We start from the raw sequence: 25,409 nt of genomic DNA, 5'->3' as shown, positions 1-25,409 counted from the left end.
TGTGCCAGTACCATATTGTCTTGATTACTGTAGCTTTGTAGTAGAGTCTGAAGTCAGAGAGTCTGATTCCTTCAGCTCCGTTTTTTTCCCTCAAGATTGCTTTGGCTATTCGGAGTCTTTTGTGTCTCCATACAAATTTTAAGATTTTTGTTCTAGTTCTATAGAAAATGCCATTGTTAATTTTATAGGGATTGCATTGAATCTGTAGATTGCTTTGGGTAGTATAGTCATTTTCACAATATTGATTCTTCCAATCCAAGAACATGGTATATCTCTCCATCTCTTTGTGTCATCTTTGATTTCTTTCATCAGTGTCTTATAGTTTTCTGCATACAGGTCTTTTACCTCCTTAAGTAGGTTTATTCCTAGGTATTTTATTATTTTTGTTATAATGGTGAATGGGATTGTTTCCTTAATTTCTCTTTCTGATCCTTCCTTGTTGGTTTATATGAATGCAAGAGATTTCTTTGCATTAATTTTGTATCCTGCAACCTTACCAAATTCGTTGGTTAGCTCTAGCAGTTTTCTGTTGGCATCTTTAGGATTCTCTATCTATAGTATCATGTCATCTGCAAACAGTGACAGTTTTACTTCTTCTTTTCCAGTTTGGATTCCTTTTATTTCTTTTTCATCTCTGATTGCTGTGACTAGGACTTCCAAAACTATGTTGAATCATAGTGGTGAGAGTGGACCTCCTTGTCTTGTTCCTGATCTTAGACAAAATGCTTTCAGTTTTTCACCATTGAGAATGATGTTTGCTATGGGTTTGTCATATATGGCCTTTATTATGTTTAGGTAGTTTCCCTCTATGCCCACTCTCTGGAGAGCTTTTATCATAAATGGATGTTGAATTTTGTCAAAAGATTTTTTTTTGCATCTATTGAGATGGTCATATGGTTTTTATTCTTCAATTTGTTACTATGGTGTATCACATTGATTGATTGGCATACATTGAAGAATCCTTGCATCCTTGGGATAAATCCCACTTGATCATGGTGTATGATCCTTTTAATGTGTTGTTGGATTCTGTTTGCTAGTATTTTGTTGAGGATTTTTGCATCTATATTCATCAGTGATATTGGTCTGTAATTTTCTTTTTTTGTGACATCTTTGTCTGGCTTTGGTATCAGGGTGATGGTGGCCTTGTAGAATGAGTTTGGGAGTTCTCCTTCCTCTGCAATTTTTTGGAAGCGTTTGAGAAGGATGGGTTTTAGCACTTCTCTAAATATTTGATAGAATTCACCTATGAAGCCATCTCGTGCTGGATTATTGTTTGTTGGAAGATTTTTAATCACACTTTCAATTTCATTATATACGATTGGTCTGTTCATATTTTCTCTTTCTTCCTGGCTCAGTCTTGGAAGGTTATACCTTTCTAAGAATTTGTCCATTTCTTCCAGATTGTCCATTTTATTGGCATAAAGTTGCCTGTAGTAGTCTCTTATGATGCTTTGTATGTCTGCGGTGTCCATAGTAACTTCTCCTTTTTCATTTCTAATTTTATTGATTTGAGTCCTCTCCCTCTTTTTCTTGATGAGTCTGGCTAAAGGTTTATCAATTTTGTTCATCTTCTCAAAGAACCAGCTTTTAGTTTTATTGATCTTTGCTATTGTTTTCTTTGTTTCTATTTCATTTATTTCTGCTCTAATCTCGATGATTTCTTTCTTTCTACTAACTTTGGGTTTTGTTTGTTCTTCTTTCTCCAGTTCTCTTAGATTCTCTAACAATCTAAGGTTAGATTGTTTATTTGAGATTCTTCTTGTTTCTTGAGGTAAGATTATATTTCTATAAACTTCACTGTTAGAACTGCTTTTGCTGCATCCCATAGGTTTTGGATCATCATGTTTTCATTGTCATATGTCTGTAGGTGTTTTTTAACTTCCTTTTTGATTTCTTCAGTGATCTCTTGATTATTTAGTAACGTATTGTTTAGCCTCCATGTGTTTGTGTTCTTTTATGTTTTTTTCCATGTAATTTATTTCTAATCTCATACTGTTGTGGTCGGAAAAGATGCTCAATATGATTTCAGTTTTCGTAAATTTACCGAGGCTTGATTTGTGACCCAAGATGTGATCTATCCTGGAGAATGTTCTGTGTGCACTTGAGCAGAAAGTGTAATCTGCTGTTTTCAGATGAAATGTGCTATAAATATCAATTAAATTTATCAGGTCTATTGTGTCATTTAAAGCTTTTGTTTCCTTATTAATTTTCTGTCTGAATGATCTATCCATTGGTGTAAGTGAGGAGTTAAAGTCCCCCACTATTATTGTGTTACTGTCAGTTTCCTCTTTTATAGCTGTTAGTATTTGCCTTATGTACTGAGATGCTCCTATGTTGGGTGCATATATATTTATAATTGTTATATCTTCTTCTTGGATTGATCCCTTTATCATTATGCAGTGTCCTTCCTTATCTCTTGTAACAGTTTTTATTTTAAAGTCTATTTTATCTGATATGAGTATTGCTACTCCAGCTTTCTTTTGATTTCCAATTGCATGGAATATGTTTTTCCATCCCCTCACTTTCTGTATTTCTGTCTGTATTTGTCTCTAGATGTGAAGTGCGTCTCTTGTAGACAGCATATATACGAGTCTTGTTTTTGTATCCATTCAGCCAATCTGTGTGTTTTGGTTGGAGCATTTAATCCACTCACATTTAAGGTAATTATTGATATGTATGTTCCTATTACCATTTTCTTAATTGTTTTGGGTTTGTTTTTGTAGGTCCTTTTCTTCTCTTGTGTTTCCCACTTAGAGAAGTTCCTTTAACATTTGTTGTAGAGCTGGTTTGGTGGTGCTGAATTCTCTTAGCTTTTGCTTGTCTGTAAAGCTTTTGATTCTCTGTCAAATCTGAATGAGATCCTTGCCAAGTAAAGTAATCTTGGTTTTAGGTTCTTCCCTTTCATCATTTTAAATATATCATGCCACTCCCTTCTGCCTTGTAGAGTTTCTGCTGAGAAATCAGCTGTTAGCCTTATGGGAGTTCCCTTGTATATTATTTGTCAGTTTTCCTTGTTGCTTTTAATAATTTTTCTTTGTCTTTAAGTTTTGTCAATTTGATTACTATGTGTCTCGGTGTGTTTCTCCTTGGGTTTATCCTGCCTGGGACTCTCTGCACTTCCTGGACTTGGATGGCTATTTTCTTTCCCATGTTAGGGAAGTTTTCAACTATAATCTCTTCAAATATTTTCTCAGGTCCTTTCTCTCTCTCTTCTCCTTCTGGGACCCCTATAATGCAAATGTCATGCATTTATTGTTGTCCCAGAGGTGTCTTAAGCTCTCTTCCTTTTTTACATTCTTTTTTCTTTATTCTGATCCATGGCAGTGATTTCCACCATTCTGTGTTCCAGGTCACTTATATGTTCTCCTGCCTCAGTTATTCTGCTATTGATTTCTTCTAGTTTATTTTTCATTTCAGTTATTGTATTGTTCATCTCTGTTTGTTTGTTCTTTAATTCTTCTGTGTCTTTGTTAAACATTTCTTGCATCTTCTTGATATTTGCCTCCATTCTTTTTCCAAGGTCCTGGATCATCTTTACTATCATTATTCTGAATTCTTTTTCTGGAAGGTTGCCTATCTCCACTTCATTTAGCTGTTCTTCTGGAGTTTTATTTTATTGCTTCATCTGGTACATAGTCCTCTGCCTTTTCATTTTGTCTTTCTGTGAATGTGGTTTTCGTTCCACAGGCTGCAGGATTGTAGTTCTTCTTGCTCCTGCTGTCTTCCCCCTGGTGGATGATGCTATCTAAGAGACTTGTGCAAGCTTCCTGATGGGAGGGACTGGTGGTTGGTATAGCTGGGTGTTGCTCTGGTGGGCAGAGCTCAGTAAAACTTTAATCTGCTTGACTGCTGATGAGTGAGGCTGAGCTCCCTCCCTGTTGTCTGTTTGACCTGAGGCAACCCAGCACTGGAGCCTATAGGCTCTTTGTTGTGGCTACGGGCAGACTCTGGGAGGGCTTATGCCACAGAGTACTTCCCAGAACTTCTGCTGCCAGTGTCCTTGTCCCCATGGTGAGCCACAGCCACCACCACCACCACCCCCCACACCTCTGCAGGAGACCTTCCAACAGTAGTAGGTATGTCTGGTTCAGTCTCCTATGGGGTCACTGCTCCTTCCCCTGGATCCTGATGCACACACTACTATGTGTGTGCCCTCCAAGAGTGGAGTCTCTGCTTCCTCCAGTCCTGTTGAAGTCCTACAATCAAATCCCACTAGCCTTCAAAGTCTGATTCTCTGGTAATTCCTCCTCCTGTTGCTGGATCGCAGGTTGGGAAGCCTGACGTGGGACTCAGAACCTTCACTCTAGTGGGTGGACTTCTGTGGTATAATTGTTCCCCAGTTTGCGAGTTATCCACCCAGCGGTTATGGGATTTGATTTTATTGTGATTGCACCCCTCCTACCATCTCATTGCAGCTTCTCCTTTGTCTTTGGATGTGGGGTATCTTTTCTGGTGAGTTCTTGTGTCTTGCTGTTGATGATTGTTCAGCAGTTAGTTGTGATTTTGGTGCTCTCACAAGAGGGAGTGAGCGCACGTCCTTCTACTCCACCATCTTGAACCAATCTCCTGATCTCTGAATTTCAAATGTACTTTAACAACCCTGCATTGGTAGTCTCCTCCCCTCATGATTACTGTCTTTGATATTATTTTTTAGATCTAATTGTTTTGTATATTCCTTAACCGCTTATTGTGGATATAGACGGTTTTACTACCTTTGTCTTTTAACCTTCCCACTAGCGTAGTACATGGACGATATCCTACCTTTACTCAATGTTTGCATTTACCATTGAGCTTTTTCATTTCATAACTTTCTTGTTTCTAGTTGTGGCCTTTTCTTTTACACCTAGAGAAGTTCCTTTAACATTTGTTGTAAAGCTGGTTTGGTGGTGTTGAACTCTTTTAGCTTTTAGTTGTGTCTAAAGCTTTTGGTCTCTTCATCAAATCTGAAAAGAGCCTTGCTGGGTAGAGTATTCTTGGTTGTAGGTTTTTCCATTTAATCACTTTAAATATATCATGCCACTCAATTCTGGACTGCAGAGCTTCTGCTGAAAAATCAGCTGATAGACTTCTGGGAGTTTGCTTATATGTTATTTGTTGCTTTTCCCTTGCTGCTTTTAAAACAGTAAGTCCCCTACATACAAACCTTCAACTTGCGAACTTTCAAAGATGGAAACGTGTGTTCCATCAATGTCAGGCGTGAATGAAATTGCAGCCTGCCCTCTATCTCCTATTGCTGACGATCCTTCAGCTCTGCCATCTCCCACCTCCTCTCCCTCCTCCAGTCAGTAACTCTTCTTGCCTGTTCACTTGATGCCAGCCCCTGTATGCCAGATGTTGTACTGTACTACTGTACTTTTCAAGGTACTGTAGTGTAAGATTAAAACTTTTTTTTTATTTTTTGTTTTTTTATGTATTATTTGTGTGAAAAGTATTGTAAATCTATTTCAGTGCAGTACTATATAGCCAATTGTGTTAGTTGGGTATGTAGGCTAACTTTGTTGGACTTATGAACAAATTGGACTTACAAACGTGCTCTTGGAATGGAACTCATTCGTATGTAGGGGACGTACTGTATTCTCTGTCTTTAATTTTCATCGTTTTAATTGCAATCCATTTTGGTGTGCTCCTCTTTGGGTTAATACCGTATTGGACTCTGTGCTTCCCGGATTTGGGTGACTGTTTCCTCCCAGGATAGGCACATTTTCAGCTATTATATCTTCATATATGTTTTCAGCCCCTTTCTCTCTCTTTTCTCCTTCTGGAACCCCTATGATGAGAATATTATTGTGCTTGATATTATTCCAGAGTCTCTTAAACTGTCCTCATATCTATTCATTCTTTTTTCTTTTTTCTGTTCAACATCAGTGATTTCCACCACTATGTCTAACAGCTCACAGATCCATTCTCCTCTGTTTCATTGTTGATTCCTTCTAGTTTAATTTTCATTTCAGTTATTGTAGTCTTCATCTCTGTTCTTTATATTTTCTAACTCCTTTTTAAAAACTTCTACCTTCTTGCTCTGTACATTCATTCTTCTCTTGAGTTCTTTAATCACTTCTACGATTGTTACCCTGAATTCTTTCTTGGGTAAATTGCCTATTGTCACTTCACTTAGTTCTTCTGGGGTTTTATATTGTTCCTTCATCTGGAACATGTTTTTCTGCTGCCTCATTTTTTCTATTTTGCTGTTTTTATTTTTATGTATCTGGTAGGGTAGTTACATTTCCCAACCTTGGAGAAGTTGCCTTCTGTAGGAGGCAACTTATGCATCCCAGCGGTGCACTCCCCTCTTGTCACCCAAAGTGTATGCTCTGCGTGTTCCCCCTATGAGGGCTGCATGGGTCCTTCTGTTGTGGCCATTTTGTGGGTGACCTGGTAGGCTTAGTTGGCCCCTAGTCCAGCTGGTTGCCAGCCCCTGCCTTGTGTGGAGGCTGACAGCTGCTTATTAGTGGGGCCTAGTCATTAGACAGCTGACTGCAGAAACCCAGGGGGCCCCAGGGCTAGTTCTGGTTCACTGGTGGTTGGAGTCAAGGTCCAGAAGACTCCCTGTGGCCTTTGTCCTCCCAGTGGTGGGTGAAGCCAGGTCCTGGGCTTAGTGCCAGACTACAGGCAGGCAGATCTGGGCCCTGGATTCTGGCTGCAGAGTCCTGGGATCCCAGAGCTGGTGTCAGATCACTGATGGGGACAGGGGGAGTTGGTTCCTGACACAGTTGGGTGTGGAGCCCAGGGTGTCCCTAAGCTTGTGTTGGCCTGCTAGTGGCCGGGGCCAGGGCCCAGCTGCTCTAAGGGCAGGATCTGGCATGCTGGTGGCAGACTGTATCCTCAGGCTGCAGGATTGTGGTTTTCTTGCATCTGGTGTGTGCCCTCTGGTGGGTGAGGTTGGTCTAGAGGCTCGTGCAGGTTTCCTGGAGGGCAAGGCCAGTGCCTACTCACTGGTGGGTGGACTAGGGTCTTGGCCCTCTGGTAGGCAGTGTCTAGAGGCATGTCTAAAAGTGGCTGCGGGCTCAGGAAGTCTTTAGGCAGCTTGCCTGCTGATGGGTGGTGCTGTTTCCCTGCCCAGTTAGTTGTTTGTCCTGAAGTGTCACCTGAGGCTATTGGGTGGGGCCAGGTTGTGGCGCTAATGAGCCAGAGGGAGAATCCCACTATGGTGGCTGCCTGCATCAGTGTCCATGCAGCAGAAAGCTCCCAAGTATGGCTGCTGCCTGTGTTTATGTCCCCAAGGTGAGCCATAGCCACTACCGGGTCTCTGGGAGACTCTCCAAGACTAGCAGGTAGATCTGGCCCAGGTTCCAAGCATATTACTGCTTTTGCCCTGGGTCCTGGTATATGTGAGATTTTGTATGTGCCCTTTAAGAGTGAAGTCTCTATTTCTCCCAGTCCTTTGGGACTTCTGAAATTAAGCCCCACTGTTCTTCAAAGCCAAATGCTCTGGGGACTCATCTTTCCATTGCAGCACCCCAGGGTGGGGAGCCCAACGTGGGACTCAGAACTCTCATTCCTGCCGTTCTCCAGTTTGTGGGTTGCCCACCTGGGGAAATGGAACTTGATTTAGTGCAAGTATGCCCCTCCTACTTGTCTCCTTATGGTTCTTTCTTTATGCTTTTAGTTGTAGAAGATCTTTTCAGGTAGGTTCTGGTTGTTTTCATCAATGGTTGTTCTGCAAATAGTTGTGAATTTGGTGTGCTCATGAGAGGAGGTGAGCTCAGGGTCTTTCTACTCTGCTATCTTGGCCAGTCTCCTCCTCCCTCACTTTAAAGCTACTGTGCTTATCCCAAACTCTGTCCCCTGGTTCTTCATGGCAGTAAGATTGTAGGTTTCTAATCCAAGTTTTAACCCTGAATGGTATAGACTAGGGTCCATTTTCAGGCTAAAAGCCACAAAAATAGGAAGTTCATCCAGCACCATTCCTTCTTCATAATGTCTACGTCCCCTGTGTATACCTGTTTCCAGTTGCTTCCCAGAACCTTCAGATTTTTTCCACAGTTTCCAGCTTTTCTTATTTTTTCAAGAGTTTATAATTATCCGTAGAAGGTTTGATCCAATAGGAAGTGCTTGGCCATTAAACACAAGCAAAACTTAGTATTTGTTCTGAATTGTGCATTATTACATACCAAATATAAATCTTTTCTTCTGGTGATACAGTAATGCTTTCTATTCATGCAAGAAGTATCCCACAGGGCTTCCCTGGTGGCGCAGTGATTAAGAATCCACCTGCCAATGCAGGGGACACGGGTCCAAGCCCTGGTCCGGGAAGATCCCACATGCCACAGAGCAAGTAAACCCGTGCACCACAGCTACTGAGCCTGCACTCTAGAGCCCGTGAGCCACAACTACTGAGCCCACGTGCCACAACTACTGAAGCCCGTGCACCTGGAGCCCGTGCTCTGCAACAAGAGAAACCACTGCATCGAGAAGCCCACACACCACGATGAAGAGTAGCCCCCACTTGCCGTGACTAGAGAAAACCCACACGCAGCAACAAAGACCCGATGCAGCCAAAAGTAAAAATAAATAAAATAAATTTCAAAAAAAAAATTATCCCACAAATTCATATTTGTGCAACATTCTGAAGAGTTCGTGTAAGTGAAAAAGGTTATTTCAACACAATGAATTACCGGTGAATGTTGTGCTTAGTTCAGAACAAGGTAATTCAAGACTGCTCTCTTCCCTACTTGTCCCAATTCTCAGTAACAAGCTCAGACTATTTTAGAAACTGTGTAATTTTTATTACCTTTTGGTGTTGAGTAGTCATCAATAGCCGAAAGAACAATTTTCCATAAAATTACAAACATTTACTACTTATCTGTTTTGTATCAAGTAAAGATAAATAAATTAAGATCCCTGTCCTCAAGTTCCTCACAGTTTAGTAGAGGAGACATAAAGAAGTATGCCATTTGCATTTCTGTGTGATGAGCACTGCATGTCAGAGGTGGTAGGAGTATTTCAAAGGATACCTAACCTAGGTTTTAAGAATAAAGAAACAGTTATGGAGCCTGCACTTCAGGGTTGGATTAGAATTAATAGGAATTTTATTCATGTTTTGATGCTTTTGGATAACTTTAGTATGAAAATTTCAGGCCTTGGTTTTCTCGTTTGAAAATGAGGGGTTTGGATTAGGTCTATAATAATTCTTTCCAATGCAAATATTTTATAGTTCAATTAAAATGCATTAATAAGAGATACTCCAAACCTACTTCTTTGTTCTTCTTAAGCAATACATGCAGACCTCGTTTTATTGTACTTCCCTTTATTGTGCTTCACAGATAATGCACGTTTTTGCAAATTGAAGGCTTGTGGCAATCCTGCCCCCAAGAAGTCTATCAGCACCATTTTTCCAACAACGTTTGCTCACTTCATGTATCTATCACATTTTGGTAATTCTGGAAATATTTCAAACTTTTTCATTATTATTATATTTGTTATGGTGATCTGTGGTCAGTCATCTTTGATATTACTATTGTAATATTTTGGGGGCACCATGAACCACACTTGTACAAGATGGGCAATAGATGTTGTGTGTGTCTGACTGCTCCACTGACTGGGCATTCCCCCATTTCTCTCCCTCTCCTTAGGCCTCCCTATTCCCTGAGACACAACATTTTTGAAATTAGGCTGATTAATAACCCTACAGTGGCCTCCAAGTATTCAAGGAAAAGGAAGAATCACATGTCTCTCAGTTTAAATCAAAAGCTAGAAATGATTAAGCTTAGTGAAGAAGGCATGTTGAAAGCAGAGATAAGCCCAAAGCTAGGCCTCTTGCTCTAGTTAGCCAAATTGTGAATGCAAAGGAAAAGTTCTTTGAAGGAAATTAAAAGTGCTATGCCAGTGAATGCACAAATGATAAGAATGCAAAACAGTCTTATTGCTGATGTAGAGAAAGTTTGAGTGGTCCAGATAGATCAAAGCAGCTACAACATTGCCTTAGTCGAAAGCCTAATCTAGACTCATGCCCTAACACTCTTGAATTGTTTGAAGGCTGAGAGAGGTACGGAAGCTGCAGAAGAAAATCTTGAAACTAGGAGATGTTGGTTCATGAGGTTTAAGGAAAGAAGCCGTCTCCATAACATAAAAGTTCAAAGTGAAACAGCAAGTGCTGATGTAGAAGCTGCAGCAAGTTATCCAGCTAAGATAATTAATGAAGGTGGCTACACTAAACAACAGATTTTCAATGAAGTTGAAACAGCCTTCTTTTGGAAGAAGATGCCATCTAGGACTTTCATAGCTAGGGAGGAGAAGTTAATGCCTGGCTTCAAAGCTTCAAAGGACAGACTGACTCTTTTGTTAGGGGCTATTGCAGCTGGTGACTTTAAGTTGAAGCCAGTGTTCATTTATCATTCCAAAACTCCTAAGGTGCTTAAGAATTATACTAAATCTACTCTGCCTGTGGTTTATAAATGGAAGAACAAAGCCTGGATGACAGCACATCTGTTTACAACGTGGTTTACTGAATATTCTAAGCCCACTGTTGTTGCCCACTGCTCAGATGAAAGATTCCTTTCAGAATATTACTGCTGCTCATTACAATGGACCTGGTCATCTAATGGAAATGTATAATGAGGTTAATGTTGTTTTCACATCTGCTAAGACACATCCATTCTGAAACCCATGGATTAAGGAGTCATTTCAATTTTCAAGTCTTATTATTTAAGAAATTCATTTTGTAAGGCTGTAGCTGCTGTAGATAGTGATTCCTCTGATGGATATGGGCAAAATAAATTGAAGGCCTTCTGGAAAAGATTCACCATTCTAGATGCCATATCATGATTCATGGGAAGAAGTCAAAAGTTCAACATTAATAGGAGTTTGGAAGAAGTTGATTCCAACCTTCATGGGTGACTTTGAGGAGTTCAAGACTTCAGTGGAAGAAGTAACTGCAGATGTGGTGGAAACAGCAAGAGAACTAGAATTAGAAGTGGAGCCTGAAGATATGACTGAATTGCTGTAACCTCCTGATAAAACTTGAACACATGAGGAGTTGCTTCTTATGGATGAGCAAAGAAAGTGGTTTCTTGAGATGGAATCTACTCCTGGTGAAGATGCGGTGAAGATTGTTGAAATGAAAACACAGTGTTTAGAATATTGCATAAATTTAATTGATAAAGCAGCAGCAGGATTTGAGAGGATTGAGTCCAATCTTGGAAGAAGTCTACTGTGGGTAAAGTGCTATCAAACAGCATTGCATGCTACAGAGAAATCATTTGTGAAAGGAAGAGTCAATCGATGCAGCAAACTTCATTGTTATTTTATTTTAAGAAATGTCCACAGCCACCCCAGCCTTCAGCAACCACCACCCTGATCAGTCAGCAGCCGTCAACATGGACACAAGACTCTCCACCAGCAAAAAGATTAGGACTCACTGAAGGATCAGATGATGGTTAGCATTTTTTAGCAAGTTATTTAGATATAATGTTATTGCACACATTATAGACTACAGTATAGTGTAAGCATAACTTCTATATGCCCTGGGAAACCAAAAAGTTCTTGTGACTCGCCTTATTGCAATATTAGCTTTATTGCAGTGGTCTGTTCCAGGGCCAGTGATATCTCCGAGGTATGCCTGTGGAGTAATTCAGATCATTTCAAGTCCTGTTTAACTGAAAATTTCCCAGATTAGCCGGTAGTGCTACTTGTTATTTCTTCTAATTTTACGAGTCTGCTGTTCAGCTGCTAGTGTACATCTACAAGGGGAGGCTTGGATGTACAACTTAGGAAAGATAGGTGTGTGTTTAGAACCTCTTATGACCGCTTTCGTAGAAACTGCTCTCTGACTCTCTTCCTTCCCTCAAATTAAACTTTCACCTTTTCCTCCTCAGCTTTTAAAGCCCCTACCTTTCTTTCTTTACTTCTCACCAAAATCTCATCCCTCCAACCTAGGAGCTCTCTTATCACTGGATCTTTTCTAAGGAGTTGATCTGGTGTGATAATGAGAAGGTGGCTGTCATTGCAGGAACTTGGGCAAGGGAGCTAGGTTCTTGGTCATCCTCATAGAAATATAACATGAATTTCTCTATGAAAATATTATGATTATTGGTTGGTAGCTTTATTATTAACATTGCTTTATTTCCCCTGTATTTTAGGTTTAATAGACTTTAATATTACTGCCTGGGAGCCTACCCACATTGTGTAGGATTTTTTTGTTTGTTTTTGTTCCCTGTCTATTGAAATAGGTCTCAGGTTTTCTCCAACTTCCTTGCAGGCTTTTGTAACAAAACTGATTTATGAACTGGAAATTGCCTATATATAATTTCTCCCCAATTTACATACTCATTTAACTTTTGCCCATGTTTTTGAACATTTCTAATCAGAAACAGTGATGAGTGGCTGCCACACTGCTGATGCTGGACAGTACCTATGAAATCTCCTGGACGAGGGATAAAGAGCACGTTGTTTCAGCAGGTTCTTAGTGAAAACTGAGGTTTATAATGCATGCAATTTGCCCATAATCACTATCATAGAAGCAAAGTCATTTTTACTAATGTCCCCTGACTTTCAGTAAGGCCCTCTTCATTTCACTAATGAGAACTCCTTTACCTTTATTAGCAGCTCTTCTCCAAGTATAACTGAAATCTTCAAATATGCCTTGTATCTATGGATGTTTGTGAATAGTATCACCTATCGACAGACCTACAGTCATTGAAATGAGTGCTTGTGAACTTTTTAAATGAGAAAATGTATCAAGGAGAAAAAAAAACATGAGTTCAAATTTCTGGGAATTACTTTTAAAGCAGTTCAAATCAAATACTGTTTGTTTAAAAGCCCTTCTAGGTTCCAGATGTATTAATTAAATGTTTAATGTGTGTTATAGCTAAAATAGTCATTTCGTTGGGATCAATTTATGATATAATAGTTGTATGTTAGTGTATATCTTGGATCCCTTGGTGCATTTTTTATAGGATCAAGGTCAACATTATAGACATGAATTACTATTGTGTGATTTTGCAAACATGAAGTGTAGTTTTTTGAGCTTCTGATCATCTGTTCAGAAAAGTTAATTGACATGGGAAAGGTTAGCAGAAAATATAATTAAATCTTGTTTATCATAGATCTGTTAGTTTTGTTTGAAATAAATCCTCTTTCCATATTCCCATTTTTCCAATACATGTGTATATTGGAATACACACACACGCACACACACACACACACAAACCATAAAACCAGTTTTTCAGAAGAACTAGAGATTAAATAAACCAGAATCCCTACCTAATCTTAGTTACTCTCTTGAGTTATTTTGAAGAGGTGGAATTATAGCATCAGATTAGTGTCTATAACAAATCTAAGCATTCAATAGTTGGCAGTTTCTACTGTGTCTATGTTGCCAGTACTTTTGATCCATGTATGTCATCACAGAATGGTGTATGAGATAACCACAGTATTTATTTAATTAAAGTGGCAATTAAAGTTCCATAATCACTGTGTCACCTTTCTCTGAAAGTTTCAAGCCCTGCTGTTTATTTTAGAGCACCTAAACTGAAAACAGAAGAATATACAGACTTTGTGGTAGCAATTGATTTTGTTGCTAAGGAAGGTCAGGGAGGCTGACCTTCAAACACTGATGCTGTCCTTCCAGCCATACCAGAAGTGGTGAATATGACTTACTCTAGCAAGTTGAGGAAATTTTTTTCTCTCTCTGTTCTTTCCCTTACACTGTAAAGAAACATAAAAATATTTACTTTTAGAAATTCTGGATAGCAAATAACAGACTGATTCTGTAACAGTTAAAATTTGGTAGAGGGTCAGTGTGGGAAGTGTGGTAGAGGATCACTGCAGAAAGGAGTTACGGAGCTGCAACTCTGCTGCCACTGTAGGGACTTGAGGTTGTAAACCCAATTATATCTATACCTTTTCAGTAAACTGAAAGCACTGCCTTGAACCCAGCACCTTGATCTTCCTGTTTTGATCATTGGGAACTACGTTTTCTGAAAACAAATTAGCTTTTAGAGAAAGAGCTGTGCCAAGTTTAATGTATCTTTGGGAAAATATGTTAAGTTTGCAGTTAATGACACTATGGCCATTCATTGAGTTAACATATAAAGGTAGCTGAGATTTACAGTTGAGTGCTCCTGACTTTGTCCATACCTTACCATTACTAAATGAAAGCTTACGTTGTGGCAATTGATGCAGGAGTGTTTTGAGAGATGTGTGCAGAGAGAAAAGAAGACGATATTAAGACGATATTGGTTTAAAGACAAAATAGAAAATTAATGTGTTAGCCTGCTAGGGCTGCCATAACAAAATACCACAGACTGGGTGACTTAAACAACAGAAATTTTTATGTTCTCACCGTTCTGGAGGCTGGAATCTAAGATCAAGGTGTTGGCAGGGTTGGTTTCTTCTGAAGCCTCTTTCCTCGGCTTGCAGATGGCCGCCTTCTTGCTTTGTCTTCTGTGTGTGTATGCTCCTGGTGCCCTTTGGAGGGTCCAAATTTTCTCCTCTTATGAGGACACAAGTCAGGTTGGATTAAGGCTAAAGCCCCATTTTAATGTAATCATCTCTTTAAAGACCCTGTCTTCACATAGTCACTGGGGGAGGTGAGGACTTCAACATATGGATTTGGAGGGGAATACAGTTCAGCCCATAATAATTAAATATTTGAAATTTGTTCAATTATTGTTTAAATGTATATTCTAGTAATCTGTGATAAAATCCAAGGTCTGAGCATTCTTGATGATTTCTGTGAGTATACCTCTGTTGAAGTACTGTAGCATTTTTTTGCAAATCTCTCTCACATCTTTCCCCATATACAAAATTTTAGGGTTTTTACTTCCCTGTACATATGTTTACATTTCACTGTATTGCCTTCTGCTTCTGTGTGTGAAGGGGGCTTGGGCAGGAAATAATGTCCTCCAGCATAAATATCTTTAACTAATGTCTGGAGAAGCAATCAAAGGCAAAAACAGTTTTCATGCAAAGTCTTCACATTCTAAGTACTATAGTAGAAAGAGCTTGGGATCAGGAAACCTAGGTTTTTGCTGCTTCAGTTGCTATTTATATCATCTTTAGCAAGTTATTTTACTAACTTTAGCTTTAATTTCCTCATCTCTAAAATGGTAGACTGAATGTTCTGTGACATCTGATTGAATGATATAGTCACTTATTCAGGAAGTATTACTGAGTACTACTATGTGGCAAGCACTGTTTAAGGAATTAGGGATATAGCCTAAGTGTAAAACAAAGTCCCACATGAGACAAGTATAAAACAAATAGCAAGATGGTACATTTAATCCCAACCATATCAGTAATCACATTAAATGCAGATACTCTAAACACTATTAAAAGACAGAGATTGTCAGACTGGATAAAAAGCAAAAAACACCTCTATGTGGATTAGAGAAACCCACTTTAAATGTAAAATACAGATAGGTAAAATGGGAAATGATATTCCATGCTCATACCAACCAAGAGAAGACTAGAGTGGTTATATTAATATCTATGAAGTAGATTTCAAAGCAAGTAATATTACTGGAGATAAGGAGGATTATTTCATTATAACAAAGGGATCAGTTCATCAAGAGGACATAACAATCTTAATCATTTGTGTACCTAATAACAAAACTTAAATACATAAAGCAAAGCTAATAAAACTGCAAGGAAAAATAGATAAATCCAAAATTATAGTTGGACATTTCAATACCTATCTTCAAATAATTAATAGAAGTAGAGAGAAAATCATTAAGATTACAAAAGACTTTAGCAATACTATCAACCAAACTTAATCTAACTGACATTTATAGAAAACCACCCAATAACAGAACACTTATTCTTTTCAAGGCCACACAGAACACTTACCATGATATACCATATTTGGGCAAAACAACTCTCTATAAATTTAAAAGGATCCAAATAATTTAAAGCATGTTCTCTTTGAATGAAAGGGAATTAAATTAGAAATCAAAACAAAAGGATATGTGGAAAATTTCCAAGTATTTGGAAACTAAACACAATTTAAAATAATCCATGGGTCAAAGAAACCAGCAGGGAAACGAGAAAGTATCTTGAACTGAGTAAAAATGAAAGCAAAATGTTTAGCTGTGGGATACAACTAATACAATAGTTCAAGGGAAATTTATAGTACCAATTGATTATATTTGAAAAGAAGAAAGGTCTAAGATCAGTTCTATCTTAAGAAACTAAAATAAGAGGAACAAATTAAACCCAGTGTAAGTAGGAGAAAGGAAATAATAAAGATTGGGACAGCAGTTAATGAAATAGAAAGCAGAAAAATAATAGAGAAAATCAATGAAAGGAAAAGCTAGTATTTTTTAGAAGACTGATAAATTTCTAACAAAATTTAACAAAAAAGTGAGAAGAAAATTATTAATATTATGAATGAGAGAGGTGACTTTACTACAGATTTTATGGGTTTTAAATGGTTTATAAGGAAATATTATGAAAACCTTTATCAATAAATTCAACAATTTTGCTGAAATGGACAAATTCCTTGAAAGACACAAGCTGCCAAAGCAAAAGAGATAATCATGAATAGCTTTGTGTGTGTTAAAGAAATTATATTTGTAGTTAAAACCCTTCTCACAAAGAAGACTCCAGACCCATGTGGCTTCACCAATGAATTCCACTGAACGTTTAAGTAAGAAATAGTATCAGTGCTATACAAGTTCTTTCGCAAAATTGAATATTAGGGAATATTTCCTAATTCATTCTATGGGGCTAGCTTAATCTACTACCCAAAGCAGGCAAAGATAGTACAAGAAAAAAAACTATAAACAAATTTCCTTAATAGACATATATGTGGAAAAAACACTTAACATGATTTTAGCAAATTAAGTCAAAAAAAAGATTTTTTTTTTTTTAAATAGCACATCTTTACCAGGTGGGGATTATTCCAGGAATACGAGGTTGGTTTAATATTCAATTAATCACTATAATTTATCAGATTAATAGACTGAAAAAATACACGTTTATCTCAATGGATGCAGGAAAAGAAGCATTCAAAACAAATCTAACATTCATTTCTGATGTAAGCCAAAAAGCAAGCAAACAAAAATACTCCCAGTAAACCTGGAATAGGAAACTTTTTTAACCTGATAAAGAACATCTATGGAAAACCTATATTAAATATCTTAATGAAGAAAGACTGAATAGTTTCACAAGGCAAAAATGTTCACTCTGTTCACCATTGTACTGGAGGTTCTAGTAAGGTAAGGCAAGAAAAAGAATTTAAGATGCATATAGATTGGAAAGAAAGAAGTAAATCTGTCTTTATTTATGAACAACATGATTTATATATGTAGAAAATCAGATGGAATCTATAAAAAAGCTACTAAAGTTTAACCCATGGGTGTACTTGATACAAGATGAATATATAGAGTTCAGGATATAAAAAGAACTGTAATTTTATACAGCAGCAACAATCCAAAGTGGAAATGAATAAAAATATTATTTATGATAACAACAGAAATGTGAAATACTTAACGATACTTTTCTTTTTTTAACACCTTTACTGGAGTATAATTGCTTTACAATGTTGTGTTAGTTTCTGCTGTACAACAAAGTGAATCAGCTATATGTATACATATATCCCCACATACCCTCCCTCTTGTGCCTCCCTCCCACTTTTCCTATTCCACCCCTCTAGGTGGTCACAAAGCACCAAGCTGATCTCCCTGTGCTATGCAGCTGCTTCCCACTAGCTAGCTATTTTACATTTGGTAGTGTATATATATCAATGCTACTCTCTCACTTTATCTCAGCTTACCCTTCCCCCTCCCCGTGTCCTCAAGTCCATTCTCTATGTCTGCATCTTTATTCCTATCCTGCCCCTAGGTTCATCAGAACCATATTTTTTTTAGATTCCATATGTATGTATTGGCATACAATATTTGTTTTTCTCTTTCTGACTTACTTCACTCAGTATGACAGACTATAGGTCCATCCACCTCACTACAAATAACTCAAATTCATTGCTTTTTATAGCCGAGTAATAATCCATTGTATATATGTGCCACATCTTTATCCATTCATCTGTCCATGGACATTTAGGTTGGTTGCATGTCCTAGCTATTGTAAATAGTGCTGCAGTGAACATTGTGGTACATGTCTCTTTTTGAACTATGATTTTCTCAGGGTATATGCCCAGTAGTGGAATTGCTGGGTCATATGGTAGTTCTATTTTTAGTTTTTTAAGGAACCTCCATACTGTTCTCCATAGTGGCTGTATCAATTTACATTCCCACCAACAGTGCAAGAGGGTTCCCTTTTCTCCACACCCTCTCCAGCATTTATTGTTTGTAGATTTTTTGATGATGGCCATTCTGACTGCTGTAAGGTGATACCTCACTGTGATTTTGATTTGTATTTCTCTAATGATTAGTAATGTTGAGCATCTTTTCATGTGTTTGTGGGCAATCTGTATATCTTCTTCAGAGAAATGTCTACTTAGGTCTTCTGCTCATTCTTGGATTGGGTTTTTTTGTTTTTTTGATATTGAGCTGCATGAGCTGCTTGTATATTATGGAGATTAATCCTTTGTCAGTTGCTTCGTTTGCAAATATTTTCCCCCATTCTGAGGGTTGTCTTTTCGTCTTGTTTATGGTTTCCTTTGCTGTGCAAAAACTTTCAAGTTTCATTAGGTCCAATTTGTTTATTTTTGGTTTTATTTCCATTTCTCTAGGTGGATCAAAAAGGATCTTGCTGTGATTTATGTCATAGGGTGTTCTTCCTATGTTTTCCTCTAAGAGTTTTATAGTGTCTGGCCTTACATTTAGGTCTTTAATCCATTTTGAGTTTATTTTTGTGTATGGTGTTACGAAGTGTTCTAATTTCATTCGTTTACATGTAGCTGTTCAGTTCTCCCAGCACCACTTATTGAAGAGGCTGTCCTTTCTCCATTATATATCCTTGGCTCCCTTGTCAAAGATAAGGGGACCATATGTGCATGGGTTTATCTCTGGGTTTTCTGTCCTGTTCCATTGATCTATATTTCTGTTTTTGTTGCAGTACCATACTGTCTTGATTACTGTAGCTTTGTAGTAGAGACTGAAGTCCGGGAGCCTGATTCCTCCAGCTCCATTTTTCTTTCTCAAGAGTGCTTTGGCTATTCGGGGTCTTTTGTGTTTCCATACAGATTGTAAAATTTTTTGTTCTAGTTCTGTGAAAAATGCAATTGGTAGCTTGATAGGGATTGCCTTGAATCTTTAGGTTGCTTTGGGTAGTACAGTCATTTTCACAATGTTGATTCTTCCAATCCAAAAACATGGTATATCTCTCCATCTGTTTGTATTTAATTTCTTTCATCAGTGTCTTATAGTTTTCTACATACAGGTCATTTGTCTCCTTAAGTAGGTTTATTCCTAGGTATTTTATTCTTTTTTTTGCAATGGTAAATGGGAGTGTTTCCTTAATTTCTCTTTCTGATTTTTCGGCATTAGTATAGGAATACAAGAGATTTCTGTGCATTAATTTTGTATCCTGCTACTTTACAAAATTGATTAATTCGCTCTGGTAGTTTTCTGATAGCATCTTTAGGATTCTCCATGTATAGTATCATGTCATCTGCAAACAGTGATAGTTTTACTTCTTCTTTTCTGATTTGGATTCCTTTTATTTCTCTTTCTTCTCTGATTGCTGTGGCTAAAACTTCCAAAACTATGTTGAATAATAGTGGTGAGAGCGGGCAACCTTGTCTTGTTCCTGATCTTAGAGGAAATGGTTTCAGTTTTTCACCACTGAGAATGATGTTGGCTGTGGGTTTGTCATATATGGCCTTTATTATGTTGAGGAAAGTTCCCTCTATGCCTACTTTCTGCAGGGCTTTTGTCATAAATGGGTGTTGAATTTTGTTGAAAGCTTTCTCTGCATCTATTGAGATGATCATATGGTTTTTCTCCCTCAATTTGTTAATATGGTGTATCACGTTGATTGATTTGCGTATATTGAAGAATCCTTGCATTCCTGGGATAAACCCCACTTGATCATGGTGTATGATCCTTTTAATGTACTTTTGGATTCTGTTTGCCAGTATTTTGTTTAGGATCTTTGCATCTATGTTCATCAGTGATATTGGCCTGTAGTTTTTGTGTGTGTGTGTGTGGCATCTCTGTCTGGTTTTGGTATCAGGGTGATGGCCTCATAGAATGAGTTTGGGAGTGTTCCTCCCTCTGCTATATTTTGGAAGAGTTTGAGAAGGATGGGTGTTAGTTCTCTAAATGTTTGATAGAATTCACCTGTGAAACCATCTGGTCCTGGGCTTTTGTTTGTTGGAAGATTTTTAATCACAGTTTCAATTTCAGTGCTTGTGATTGATCTGTTCATATTTTCTATTTCTTCCTGGTTCAGTCTTGGAAGGTTGTACTTTTCTAAGAATTTGTCCATTTCTTCCAGGTTGTCCATTTTACTGGCATATAGTTGTTTGTAGTAGTCTCTCATGATCCTTTGTATTTCTGCAGTGTCAGTTTTTACTTCTCCTTTTTCATTTCTAATTCTGTTGATTGAGTCTTCTCCCTTTTTTTCTTGATGAGTCTGGCTAATGGTTTATCAATTTTGATTATCTTCTCAAAGAACCAGCTTTTAGTTTTATTGATCTTTGCTATCATTTCCTTCATTTCATTTTCATTTATTTTTTATCTAATCTTTATGATTTCTTTCCTTCTGCTAACTTTGGGGTTTTTTTTGTTCTTCTTTCTCTAATTGCTTTAGGTGTAAGGTTAGGTTGTTTATTTGAGATGTTTTTTGTTTCTTGAGGTAGGATTGTATTGCTGTAAACTTCCCTCTTAGAACTGCTTTTGCTGCATCCCATAGGTTTTGAGTTATTGTGTTTTCATTGTGATTTGTTTCTAGCTATTTTTTGATTTCCTCTTCAATTTCTTCAGTGATCTTTTGGTTATTTAGTAGCATATTGTTTAGCCTTCATGTGTTTGTATTTTTAACAGTTTTTTTCCTGAATTCATATCTAGTCTCATAGCGTTGTGGTTGCAAAAGATACTTGATACGATTTCAGTTTTCTTAAGTGTACCAACGCTTGATTTGTGGCCCATGATATGATCTGTCCTGGAGAATGTTCCATGAGCACTTGAGAAGAAAGTATATTCTGTTGTTTTTGGATGGGATGTCCTATAAATATCAATTAAGTCCGTCTGGTCTAATGTGACTTTTAAAGCTTGTGTTTGCTTACTTATTTTCATTTGGGATGATCTACCCATTGGTGAAAATGGGATGTTAAAGTCCTCTACTATGATTGTGTTACTGTCCATTTCCCCTTTATGGCTGTTAGCATTTGCCTTATGTATTGAGGTGCTCCTATGTTGGGTACATAAATATTTACAACTGTTATATCTTCTTCTTGGATTGATCACTTGATCATTATGTAGTGTCTTTCTTTGTCTCTTGTAATAGTCTTTTCTTTAAAGTCTATTTCATCTGATATGAGTATTGCTACTCCAGCTTCCTTTTGATTTCCATTTGCATGGAATATCTTTTTCCATCCCTTCACTTTCAGTCTGTATGTGTCTCTACATCTGATGTGGGTCTCTTGTAGACAGCATATATACAGGTCTTGTTTTTGAATCCATTCAGCTAATATGTTTGTTTCGGTTGGAGCATGTAATCCATTTACATTTAAGGTAATTATCAATATGTATGTTCCTATTATTTTCTTAATTGTTTTGGGTTTGTTATTGTAGGTCCTTTCCTTCTTTTGTGTTTCCTGCCTAGAGAAGTTCCTTTAGCATTTGTTGTAAAGCTAGTTTGGTGGTGCTGAATTTTCTTAACTTTCGCTTGTCTGTAAAGGTTTTAATTTCTCTGTCGAATCTGAATGAGATCCTTTCTGGGTAGAGTAATCTTGGTTGTAGGTTTTTCCCTTTCGTCACTTTAAATATGTCTTGCCACTCCCTTCTGGCTTGCAGAGTTTCTGCTGAAAGATCAGCTGTTAACCTTATGGGGATTCCCTTGTATGTTATTTGTTGCTTTTCCCTTGCTGCTTTTAATATTTTTTCTTTGAATTTAATTTTTGATAGTTTGATTAATAAGTGTCTTGGCGTGTTTCTCCTTGGATTTATCCTGTATGAGACTCTCTGTGCTTACTGAACTTGATTGACTATTTCCTTTCACATGTTAGAGAAGTTTTCAACTATAATCTCTTCAAATATTTTCTCAGGCACTTTCTTTATCTCTTCTTCTTCTGGGACCCCTGTAATTTGAATGTTGGTGCTTTTAATATTGTCCCAGAGACCTCTGAGACTGTCCTCAATTCTTTTCATTCTTTTTTCTTTATTCTGCTCTGCGGCAGTTTTTTCCACTATTTTATCTTCCAGGTCACTTATCCATTCTTCTGCCTCAGTTATTCTGCTATTGATTCCTTCTAGAGTATTTTTAATTTCATTTATTGTGTTGATTCATCATTGTTTGTTTGCTCTTTAGTTCTTCTCAGTCCTTGTTAAACACTTCTTGTGTTTTCTCCATTCTATTTCCGAGATTTTGGATCATCTTCACTATCATTACTCTGAATCCTTTTTCAGGTGGACTGCCTATTTCCTCTTCATTCATTTGGTCTGGTGTGTTTTTACCTTGCTCCTTCATCTGCTGCATATTTCTCTGTCTTGTCATTTTACTTAATGTGTTTGGGGTCTCCTTTTCACAGGCTGCAGGTTCGTAGTTCCCATTATTTTTGGTGTCTGCCCCCAGTGGGTGAGGTTGGTTCAGTGACTTGTGTATGCTTCCTGGTGGAGGGGACTGATACCTGTGTTCTGTTGGGTGGGGCTGCATCTTGTCCTTCTGGTGGGCAGGGCTGCATCCGGTGGTGTGTTTTGGGGTGTCTGTGAACTTAGTATGACTTTAGGCAGCCTCTCTGCTAATGGGTGGGGTTGTGTTCCTGTCTTCCTAGTTTTTTGGCATGGGGCCTTCTGCACTGGAGCTTGCTGGCCGTTGGTGGAGCTGGGTGTTAGTGTTGAGATGAAGATTTCTGGGAGAGCTCTCGCCAATTGATATCACGTGGGGCTGGGAGGTTTCTGGTGGTCCAGTGTCCTGGACTCGGCCCTCCCACCTCAGAGGCTCAGGTCTGACACCCGGCCAGAGGACCAAGACCCTGCCAGCCACATGGCTCAGAAGAAAAGGAAGAAAGAAAGAAAAGAAAAAAAAAATAACAGACGGAACTCTAGGACATGTGGTAAGAGCAAACCTAAACAGACAAAATCACACAAAGAAGCATACACATACACACTCACAAAAAGAGAAAAGGGGGGAAAAAATCAAAAAAATCAAAAAATTAAAAAGGAACAGAGCAACCAAAACAATTAACAAATCCACCAATGATATTAAGCACTAAAAACTAAACTAAGATAAAAATAAAACCAGAAACCAATTAGATGCAGAAAGCAAACCCTAAGTCTACAGTTGCTCCCAAAGTCCACCACCTCAATTTGGGGAACATTCTTTGTCTATTCAGGCATTCTACAGATGCAGGTTTACCAAGTTGATTTTAGGGATTTAATCCACTCCTCCTGAGGCTGCACAGAGAAATTTCCCTTTCTCTTCTTTGTCCACACAGTTCCTGGGGTTCAGCTTTGGTTTTGGCCCTGCCTCTGGGTGTAGGCTGCCCTCAGGAGTCTGTTCCCCGCCCAGACAGGAGAGGGTTAAATCAGCAGCTGATGAGGACTTTCTTGCTCACTCAGGCCAGGGAAAGGGAGGGGTATGGTAGTCATAATTGGATTGTGGGGCGAGCCTGTGGCGGCAGAGGCTAGCGTGACATTGCAACAGCCTGAGGTGCACTGTGTGTTTTCCCGGGAAAGTTGTCCTTGGATCACAGGACCCTGGCAGTGGCAGGCTGCACAGGCTCCCAGGGGGGTGTGGGTAGTGACCTGTGGTTGCACACAGGATTCTTAGTGGCAGCGGCAGCAGCATTAGCGGTTCATGCCCGCCTCTGGGGTCTGAGCTGATAGCCGTGTCTCGCACCCATCTCTGGAGCTCGTTTAGGCGGTGCTCTGAATGCCCTCTCCTCGCGCACCCTGCAACAATCATCTCTTGCCTCTCCGGCAGGTCCAGACTTTTTCCCAGACTCTCTTCCGGCTAGCTGTCATGCACTAGCCCCCTTCAGGCTGTGTTCACACAGCCAACCCCAGTCCTCTCCATGGGATCTGACCTGTGAAGCCCAAGCCTCAGCTCCCAGCCCCCACCCGCCCCGGCAGGTGAGCAGACAAGCATCTCAGGTTGGTGAGTGCTGGTTGACACTGATCCTTTGTGCAGGAATCTCTCCACTTTGCCCTCTGCACGCCTGTTGCTGCACTCTCTTCCATGGCTCCGAAGCTTCCCCCCTGCCCACCCCTTGTCTCCACCAGTGAAGGGGCTTCCTAGTGTGTGGAAACTTCCTCCTTCACAGCTCCCTCCCAGAGGTTCCCTATTCTTTTGTCTCTGTTTTTTCTTTTTTCTTTTGCCCTACCCAGGTATGTGGGGATTTTCTTGCCTTTTGGGAAGTCTGAGGTCTTCTGCCAGCATTCAGTAGGTGTTCTGTAGGAGTTGTTCCACATGTAGATGTATTTTTGATGTATTTCTGGGGAAGAAGGTGATCTCCACGTCTTTACTCCTCTGCCATCTTGAAGTTCTCTTCTAGGGATGCCTTTGACAAGATTTGGAAGGCCTTTATACTGAAAACTAAAATAATTGTTGGGAGAAGTTAAAAACAGCCTAAAGCAATGGAAAGATGTACTGTGTTCATGATCTAGAAGACTCAATATTTTTAAGATGTTAGTTCTCTCAAAATTGATAGATAAATTCAGCACAACCCTAATCAAGACCCTAGGAGGTTATTCTGTAGAGATTATTAGGTTGATTCTAAAATTCATATGAAATGTAGAGGACTTAAAAGAGCCAGAACAACTTGACAAAAAAATGAAGTTGGAGGGCCTACCTACCTGACTTCAAGACTTATTATTAACTCACAGTAATCAAATCAAGAGAGCTTGTTAATGAAGAGATAACATCTTTATTCACCATAAAGTTGGGCAAAGAGATCAATACAACACAATAGAAAATCTGGAAAGAGACTCACATATATATGGTTAATTGACTTTCAATAAAAGTAAAAAGATAGTTCAACTGGTGCTGAAACAATTGGACATCCATGTTAAAAAAAATAATTTGCAGTATATATGAAATTAACTCCAAATGTATTATAGTTCTGAACATACAGGAGAAAAATCTTTGTGGTATTAGGTTATGCAGAGATTTCTTAGACAAGGGCAAAGCATGATCCATAGAAGAAAAGTAATAAATCAGACTTTATCAAAATTAAGAATGTGTATTCTTCAAAAGTCACAGATAAGAGAATCAAGAGAGTAGCCACAAATCACAAATCTGTTAAAGGACATGCATACAGAGTGTATAAAGAACTCTCTATACCTAATGAGAAGGAAAAAAAAGGGCAAATATTTGAGAAGACACTTCATCAAAGAAGAAATAAACTT

The 25,409-nt window shown here is 38.5% G+C and overlaps 1 protein-coding gene across 3 annotated transcripts in view; it reads left to right on the top strand.

The window, feature by feature from the left end:
• The window catches only part of AKT3 (AKT serine/threonine kinase 3), a 379,319-nt gene that overhangs the window by 338,617 nt on the left and 15,293 nt on the right, over nucleotides 1-25,409 (top strand). Inside the window, exon 13 of one of the 3 annotated variants that reach the window (XM_068541690.1) lies at nucleotides 12,306-12,349. The exons of the other annotated variants lie outside the window; for them this stretch is intronic. Coding sequence (XP_068397791.1) covers nucleotides 12,306-12,314 — 9 coding nt within the window. The 3' untranslated portion in view covers nucleotides 12,315-12,349. Of the gene's footprint in view, nucleotides 1-12,305; nucleotides 12,350-25,409 lie in introns of those variants that run through there. 3 annotated transcript variants of the gene reach the window in all.

This window comes from Eschrichtius robustus, chromosome 3 (assembly GCF_028021215.1).
Source record: "Eschrichtius robustus isolate mEscRob2 chromosome 3, mEscRob2.pri, whole genome shotgun sequence".
NCBI classification, from domain to species: domain Eukaryota; kingdom Metazoa; phylum Chordata; class Mammalia; order Artiodactyla; family Eschrichtiidae; genus Eschrichtius; species Eschrichtius robustus.
This window is presented reverse-complemented; position numbering and strand designations above follow the sequence as displayed.